Below are 8,869 nucleotides of genomic sequence, written 5' to 3' on the forward strand. Positions count from 1 at the left end.
AGAAAAACCATGAACATCAAAATCATGGAGTTTACCAGACACAGCGAATAAAAATAGTTAAATATTAAAGAACTAGGAGGCTCCGCCCTCTGCTCGCTAACGCTCGCCAACCCGCGAGAATTGCTACGCAATCCTATGTGGTTCACACCGTGAACCATGGCTCGCTGCGCTCGCTCGCCAATGAACACAATGTTCTAGCACAAAGACATAATATATTTTCCTCAAAGACATAGTATTTTATCATCAAAGACATAGCATTGCACTTATGTAGAAGAATTCTACCAATGTTCTTATTGGCTTTTAAAAAAGTATATTAGCTATTTAGATTGTACATGGTGAAAAAATCAAAACATTAGCTAAATAAGAAACATATTAGCAAAATAAATTATCAAATATTGCTTCACTAATATTCTGCATTTTAAAGCGTGAAAATTCAATGCATAAATAAATGCGAAATATAAAAAAATTCAATGCATTCAATACAAACACTTAAACGTTTTTCAGACGTTAAGGTAGCTCCCGGTAGAAAAATATCAATTCAACAGCGGCCTTTTAAAGCATTCTCACTTCAATTATTTAATTAATTCCTAATTGAGTTTAAATTAAATATTGTCATGTTTTTAGTGCATGACTCTGAATTGAACAACCTGATAATGCTCACTCTGGTTATTGTTATCTGGTTGCTCACTACGTGCTCTTGCGCGCCGAATCCAATCAATTAAAAATGAAAACTGTTGCCAGCGCGAGAAAAGAAATATCATCAGTTTTATTAATACATACATACGTACGTATTAGCGTTTTATATAATATAGATGTGCAATAAACTTCTTTTTAAAATAGCTGTGAGCTAGCAAATAAGACTTTTAAACATTTAAAAAAACAGAGATGTCTGAAGTTTATGAAGTTAGCAGTGTCTAATATTAAATCTATGAAAAAAAAAATTATTTTTCATAAGTTCTTACCAACTAATTCAAACTTTGAAGCATATTTCAGGATCAGGGGAAAAAATTGCCACTTGCATTCGCTGTCTAAATTTCAAGTGCAGACGGTTCTGCACTTATTAAAAAAACACGCCAGTGGCCGGAAAAAATAAGTTTTTATAGTTATTTATAACTAATTTATCACTAATGTACTTAACTACTATTTCTTGTACATAGTGACTACAAACTTCTTTTGAAATGTAGTTAATATTTCACTATTTTTAGGAAACAAACTTTGCTGGAGAACTTAATTTACATCTATGTTCAAAATGGCTTTGAATAACATATAGGCTTATTGAAACATAAGATTATTAACATATTTCATCAAATATTTGCAATTTTGTTAAGTATTTCATGTTTTTTATTTTTATTTTCGGTAAGAAATTAACTACATCAAAAATTACAGAACAAAAAATGCTCATTGGATTGATATGCAAGTTTCCTTTATTGTTTTATATTTGCATTTGAAGGTACAGCAATTCAAAATAGAGACAGGCGACTTTGAAACCGACAGCTTTTTGTTCGGGCAAAGCTTACTAAAAAATTCCAGTTTTCATATTTCTGAATTACATAAAAATAAAATTCTACGCTAACTAAAACAGTTCAGTACTATCAACATTAACTTTTAAAGTAGCTGCCCTCTTCTGTATTTATGAAAACAGAAACAATTATAGTAGAGAAATCAAATTACATGTGAGTTTTATTACAAACCTCTACAAAACAATGAAAGAAACAATACAACTGCTACCAACCTTTATATATATATATATATAAATAATAAATAAAATAAAAACCTGTTGCTCTTGAGCTTCATATGTAGTTCTTATTGATGATTGACCACAGAGGCTTTCTAATCGTGTTCATTGGCAGACCCACTAAGATTTGCACCAATCAGATTAAAAAGATTCTAAGTGTCTGAATATTGTTTCTTATCTAAGCTAATGTGAAAAGTAGTTGTTAGGGATCGCTACAAAATATTTTTTGTAACGCATAAATTACTACACTACTCTTTTTAAAAAGTAGTGCACTACACAACAAACTACAATAAAAAATAGCAACTACAGTAGTTGCCTACTTCCGACCACTGCAACAGGCACATAAGAAAATTTCTTCCTTTTATTATTATAGATTACATAATATACACATTGATTATGCAGGTTTGGTTATTCTAGATTTTGACAGACATTTTTATAACAATAATTAAAAATTTAGGAATAAAAGCATCAATTTTTGATGCTTTTAGATGATTTTTGATGCTGAGACCAGTTACATTTCAGAATTTTCTTTTTTTTTTATCATTACATTGTCTAAATTTCTTTTTCAGTCAACAATTGCTGTACACCTTTTAAAATGGTCTACTAAGTCCAAGATTAATATTTAAATAAATTAACCAAAAAAAATTTTTTATGTTAAGATACAGAGTATTAAAATGCATACCAATAGTATATTCTTCACCATTCTTATAATAAAATAGTAATACAGTGTCCATTTCAGATGAAAACTGCTTCAACAACTGTGGTCCCTGAAAAAAAATTGAATCTATTTATTTTGAAGCAGAAAAAAGGAAACATTCAGATTTTAGAGGTCAGTTACTATTTTATCACAGATTATTTTTATGCAATCGAAATAAACTAATCTTATTTCTGCTTTAAAAAAGAAAAACATTTTTTAAGTTTTCAATATTTTGAAAAAGATGTTAAATAATTCTTTTTTCTTTCTTCTTGCTGCCTTTCCAATACACGAACATTTATTCTACTTCAATTTACACAATAAAAAAGTTATTGAAAAGACAAAACAAAACATTCTTTGGAGAGAATAATAAACTAAGAATATTAATGAAGCTGTATATTAATAGCATTTGAAAAAGACACCAGCAGACAAGCTTTGTTTTCTTTCAAATTATAAATGATTTTACTAACAAAATTAATCAAATCTGTTCCTTGTTTTAAATTTTTTTTCTATTAAATTAGAGTACTAGTATAAGTAGAGTAAATTAGACTTTTGGAATTTGAGGCTTTCTTTTAATATTATTTTTTATCTGATTATCTGCCCTGCTAATTCTGCAGGCTAAACGGGGAGAAAAAGAGAAAAATGTGTCTTCATTCATTAAAAAGAAAGTTCAAATTATCATCTGCTCACTTTTATTTTTTTTCAACTCATAAGGAAATATAGTATAAATTGACATAATCATAAATTTATTTTTTTAATAAATAATGTATGTTATGCTTGTTTACCTTAAAAACCTATTATTCGAAAATCTATTTCCTGGACTTGACGAAGTTTCCATGACTGTGGAGATAAAACTTTCCATTGGAGAAAAAGAAAATGTTGATTATGGTAATAAAAAGTATATATATATTCCTTTGAAGTTGGATTGAGACAGCATATTAATGAAAAAGAAACATAAAATGTTGGTAAAAAAATTCAGAATTGATTAAAATAAATATTTAGATGAAGAAGATCCAGATAATAATGAATGTCTTACTGTATAGTTAATCGAATAAACCCTCTAAATCATAAGAAATAGCATAATAATATGTAAAAAAGATAAACTACGTAAATATAATATTTATAATTTTACTTTTGTAGAACTAAGTGAATAATTTTCTATATCTCCTTCACTCATATCAAATTGGGAAGAAAGTATTGAAAAGATTCTTCTGTGTTCATCATTTATGATGCTGTGATCAAGTTGCCTGAAAACCTGAAAAATATAAATTGTTTAAAATAAAAATCTACTAAAACTAAAATAAAAGTACTAAAAAAGGATTTCTTGACTAACCAAGAGAATAAATAATCATAGTACATAATTATATGCAATTTTGTATACATAATAATAAGATAGCATATAATTTAATTTATACATAACTGACTTTTAGATGCAAATTTTAAATTTAGACGAGCATCTGATAAAATTAAGCATCCTGATTAACTTTAGATCTAATGATTGATTTACTTGACATGCCATCTAGATTTATAAGCACGTTTAAAAGAACTGATTAATTAGAACTGATTATTAAATTAATAAAAGTGACTCAAAAGTACACTTTGTCATTTTTAAGCTAAATACTTTTTGAATGTAGGCTAATGCTTTTAAAGTTGGCACAAAAAATATTTTTTCTAAGTTTTAATACTTATTTATTAACATATATTGATTTCTCATTTCGTTTTCAGGCAAAAATTGGTTTTTTATTCCTAAACCAAATATTGGGCTCTAATTTCGATCAAATATTCAGCATTCTGCCTCCGTCTAAATTACTTGTTTTGCATCTTTGAGTTGGTCATTTTATTTGTATAAAAAATTAATTACACAGACAAAAATTTCCTTTGTAGTCAAAAAGAAACATACAATTACAGAAATTTAGTCTCAAAAGTCAGTCAAATTATATATTAAAGATTAATTTTATTAATTGATTAAAAAAAACTTTACTGCAATATTACCACATTAAGAGATAACAGGAAACTTACTATTAGTTTAGAATTCACAAATTTAGGAACCGACTTCTCTGGGTTCAGCATTGCCGCAACATTAATGCTGGTTCTTCGTGAAAAGCGTCCTCTACTTGGTCTTTCCATTTTTTTGCTTTTAATATCTATAAATGAAATTATGCATTAAATTAACTACTTTATACAGTCAATTCGCTATAACTCGAAGTACGATAACTCGAATATTACTATAACTCGATTTTTTTATGAGGTCCCGACCCTTTTATCTTCAATTTCATGTTAATTATTCTCGATTACTCGAATTTTACTCCCTTTAACTCAATTTTTTTTGGATCTTTTAAAGCAAGAGAAAAAGCCTAGGAGCTGATATCTTGCCCCTTCCTTTGCAACACACACACAATATTGTCTTACGCACTCTTCATGGAGAAGTTAAAGCTGTCCCTCTTGAAGTATGTGAACAGTGGTTAAATGAAACGTTACCAAATTTACTTCAAGGATACAGTGAAAATGATGTTTTCAATATTGATGAAATGGGTTTATTTTTTAAATGTCTTCCAAATAAGACTATGATGTTTAAGGATGAAAACTGCTCAGGGGGTAAAATGAGCAAGGAACGTTTGACTGTCCTAGTTGGAGGAAATGCGTCTGGGACAGAGAAATTGTCCTTACTTTTTTTTGGAAAATACCGAAATCCCCGATGTTTCAAGAATGTAAAAACGTATCCTTTGGATTACAAGTCTAACAAAAAGTTTTCGATGACGTCAGTTTTATCTGAAGACTATGTAAGAAAATTGGATCGGAAATTCTTCGCTAAAAAAAGAAAAGTGACACACTTTATGGATAAATGCACAGCGCATATTGACACAACAGCAAAGTTGCAGCCGATGGACCAGTGTATCATAAAGAGCTTCGAACAGTCTTATCGTAAATGGCTTGTCAGAAAAACGATCTTAAATATTGTAAGCATTTAGAAGATTTGTAATTAATAATCATTAATTAAATAATGCGACAATATTTTGAAAGTCCAAAACCGAAACTAACGGTAAGTCGAACTTCCGATATGTCGAAGTTTTTCATCAGTCCTATCAGATTCGAGTTATCGCGAATTCACTGTACTTAGTGCACAGTTAAGAGAGTTTTCCTTTTTTTTTTTTCTTTCTTTGCTCTCTCTATTATTTTTTTTAATTTCTCCAAAGTAATGCTTAAACAAAATTAATAAAATATTTAATATGATAGAATTTTATAATTTTATGGGAATTTTACTTATATTTTCCTTTGATAATTTTAAAATTTACTTTTCACACTAAGAAAATCTAGTAAAAAATTAAGAGTGGTGGTTGGTGGTGGTTAATTTACGTCGCACTAGAGCTGCACAATGGGCTATCGGCGACGGAAAAATTAAGAAGATTTAGAAAATCTAGTATAAAATTAAAAAGATTTATTTAATGTAGAGAGAATAAAATAAGAAGAAAAAAAACAGACAGGTTTAGCAAGCATGAGTGCAACTCTAAAGACCAAATACCAGGGTCTGCTGTTATTGACCAGAATTTTTCAGAAATTTATAATTCATTTTCCATGAGAATGGCTCACATATTATATCAATGACTTGGATTATTTTTCTTTTAAAAAAAAAATTTTCAGAATTTTATTAGTTTATTTTTTATAGCAAACAAATATAAAAAATTTGTATATCTTTTTACTTTAAATGCTGAGTTACACCACCAGCTTTTTTCTGGGAGCCATTTATATCTTTACTTAATTCCCCTCAGCATCATTATGTTTTGCCCAAGTGCCATAAAATTCACTTTTTAAAAAAATAATCTTAAGTTAACTTCACCCAGCATCTCAAAATGTTGGGGGTCAAAATCACAAACTGAAGCAAATTTAACAATATGACTTTTGTTTATACAAGCAGATGAGGAATTAAATAATCTTTTATTAAATTTAAATTTATTTTAAGTAGAAAGAAAAATTATTAAAAACAAATCATAGCAATATATTTCAAACTATATTAATACATGTTAATGTATGATTCATATTAATTGATAATTGAATAGAAATGCATCATTATTAACCACTAAAAACTGGATAAAATAAAGAAATCAAAAAATTAATTTCACCGATCTCTTTTTAAAAAATATTTAAATGACAAAATAATGTTACCTTGTACTTAAACCAAAGGATAAGAAATATTTTTTACTTGAAATAACTTAACAAAAATCTCTTATTTAAAAAAAAGAGAAAGAAAAAAAATCACACTTGCCTTCATACTCAAAAATATATTTATAACAAAATAACGTTTCAAAATGTGTGTTTTTTTTCCTGTTTTTTCTTCATTACCATCATAATTTTTGTGGAAAAAATTATATTCAATACCTATTGTTACAAATATAAGAAACTGAATTAAATTTTAACTTAGTTTTGCAATATAAGAAATCGAAAAAAGTATTAAGATAGAATTTATTATAAGAGTGTTAAACTAATGCAATATAACTACTATAAATTTTAATATAATGAAAAATCAATAAAAAATTCAATCAATCTCTCTTAAAATAATTATAAATTGTAAAATCAACAATAAAAAATAATCATTCAATTTAAATTAATGTATTGAATTGGTTGAAGTAAAGCTTTTTTGCTAAAACTTGATCATTTGTCTGTACCTGATATCTTAATTCTGAGTTGTATGATTATGAGTAGTCTGTCGAGCAAAAAGAAAACCTTACTTCCTTTGAAAATATTTTTCCCATTGTACTGAAGGAAAAAAAAAAATTGTTTTTTTATGGTTTAATGCAGACATTTTTACACAAATACTCCAACAGCAAAATAAAGTTTATCTAAATTAACATTAATGGCAGTCCTCAAGTTAATTGTAATAAACAAATAAAAAATATCCCCTATTGGTTTAAAATACCAAAAACATTTTATTAAACTATGGAAATCAAAACAATTTGAATACCTCAGTTTAATAACATTTCCAATGCTTTATAACTTCACTTACACACAAATAACTAAACGATGAATTAACTGTAACTGGAGCTTTTGAAGCAAATAATTAGGTATTATCACTAAAAGTAGTAAAAAAGGGAAAATTAAGTAACAAAAACTTTCAATTTTTTTAAACTGTTTTTTATTACTATAAAATTGAGGATTTTTAATTGTTTTAATTGAAAGAATAATCAAAGTTTAAAATTTTCTAAACTTATTTGTAAGAGAATAAATTTCATTTAAATTTGAAATAAAATTTCTGCACTTATGAAACATTTTTAACTTTTGAATAAATGGAACTTCCCAAAATACAAATTTCAAAATTTTACGAAACTTACAACATTTTTTAGATCATGCATACTGTAATAAACAAGTGAAATACTTATGAAAATCTGATTTTATCCACAAAATAAAGTTTAATAAAAAGAAATTAGATGTACAATTTTAAAAATCAATTTTTTGTAAAAGCAATCAAAGTGTCTTGATAAATGATAAGTAACTAACGTAGCTAAGGACAATTAATGAATTAAAATTACCCTGAATTAAAATACAGAGTCCTCTTGTTACTTTTAAAATGATGCTTTCTTTACATGATGTTTATTTAAATAGAATAACTCTCTGTAAATTCTAAATAAATGAGAAAACAAGAACAACTTTCCAATTTGACACTCGCGCTCCACAGAAGTTGAGTTGTTTCTAGGTTTCTGATTAACGAAAAATATTTAAATAATCTCTGGTATTGATCGAAATTGGATACAGATGGCGCATAATGGAACTCTCTACGTGTGGCAACACTTCACATGTTTTCACTTTTAGCGTTAGCTTTTTATCTTGATTTTCAAACCAATCTTTAAAAACGATATGAAACTGAAAACTGCGTTCGCGAAAGAACATTAAAAAACGGCTTTGAAAATCTAAAGAAGGAGAAGGAATAAGAGAGGCTCAAATGTCCTACGCAGATGACGCAGAGATCGCTAATAAAGCAAGCGGAACTATTCAAAATATTTTCGACTATTCGCCATCGCAACGCTCGAATACGCCATGTGGGGAGAAGACCGGTTCCATGGCTTGACCCATTCCCCTTCTATCTCCTCCTTTTCGCAGTTGTATAGGAATGTACTACGATGTTTTCCCCTTTCTTAATACTTTTTGTATTAAACTGTCACAAATATTTTTAAAAATTTCCACGACCAATGGTGAAAGCGTGCGAAGCGTTGCCATAGGTAAAGAATTCTGCTCTGTACCACTTGTAGTCCATTCATATCGCCAATTATTAAATAAAATAATTAAATATAATGAATAATTATTAAAAAAAAATTTTTGCTACTTTATTTTTGTTAGCAAAATTTTTTGATTCACTTAAAAAGCTCTCGAAATATGGGGACAAATGCAAAAAGTAAACAAAACATTAAGAGCTCCAAATTTTTGATCGTATTCCTGACCGAACCATTAGG

General features: G+C 27.7%; 1 protein-coding gene across 2 annotated transcripts; it reads right to left on the reverse strand.

Moving 5' to 3' along the window:
* Nucleotides 1-1,434: 1,434 nt before the first annotated feature.
* On the reverse strand, nt 1,435-8,094 carry LOC107444445 (uncharacterized). Of its 2 annotated transcripts, none has more exons than XM_043048820.3 (5): nt 7,952-8,094; nt 4,449-4,573; nt 3,562-3,684; nt 2,418-2,502; nt 1,435-1,541 (listed from the first exon to the last, which is right to left on the reverse strand). In XM_043048820.3, the coding sequence occupies exons 2-5, from the start codon at nt 4,554-4,556 to the stop codon at nt 1,534-1,536; spliced, it is 324 nt and encodes a 107-aa protein (XP_042904754.1). In that variant the 5' UTR covers nt 4,557-4,573; nt 7,952-8,094; the 3' UTR covers nt 1,435-1,533. The 2 variants fall into 2 exon arrangements, with proteins under 2 accessions (XP_042904754.1, XP_015914066.1); XM_016058580.4 differs by lacking the exon at nt 1,435-1,541 and adding an exon at nt 1,781-1,918.
* Between the last annotated feature and the right edge of the window lie 775 nt (nt 8,095-8,869).

This window comes from Parasteatoda tepidariorum, chromosome 2, assembly GCF_982258835.1.
Source record: "Parasteatoda tepidariorum strain Cologne lab strain chromosome 2, Ptep-v5.0, whole genome shotgun sequence".
NCBI lineage: Eukaryota > Metazoa > Arthropoda > Arachnida > Araneae > Theridiidae > Parasteatoda > Parasteatoda tepidariorum.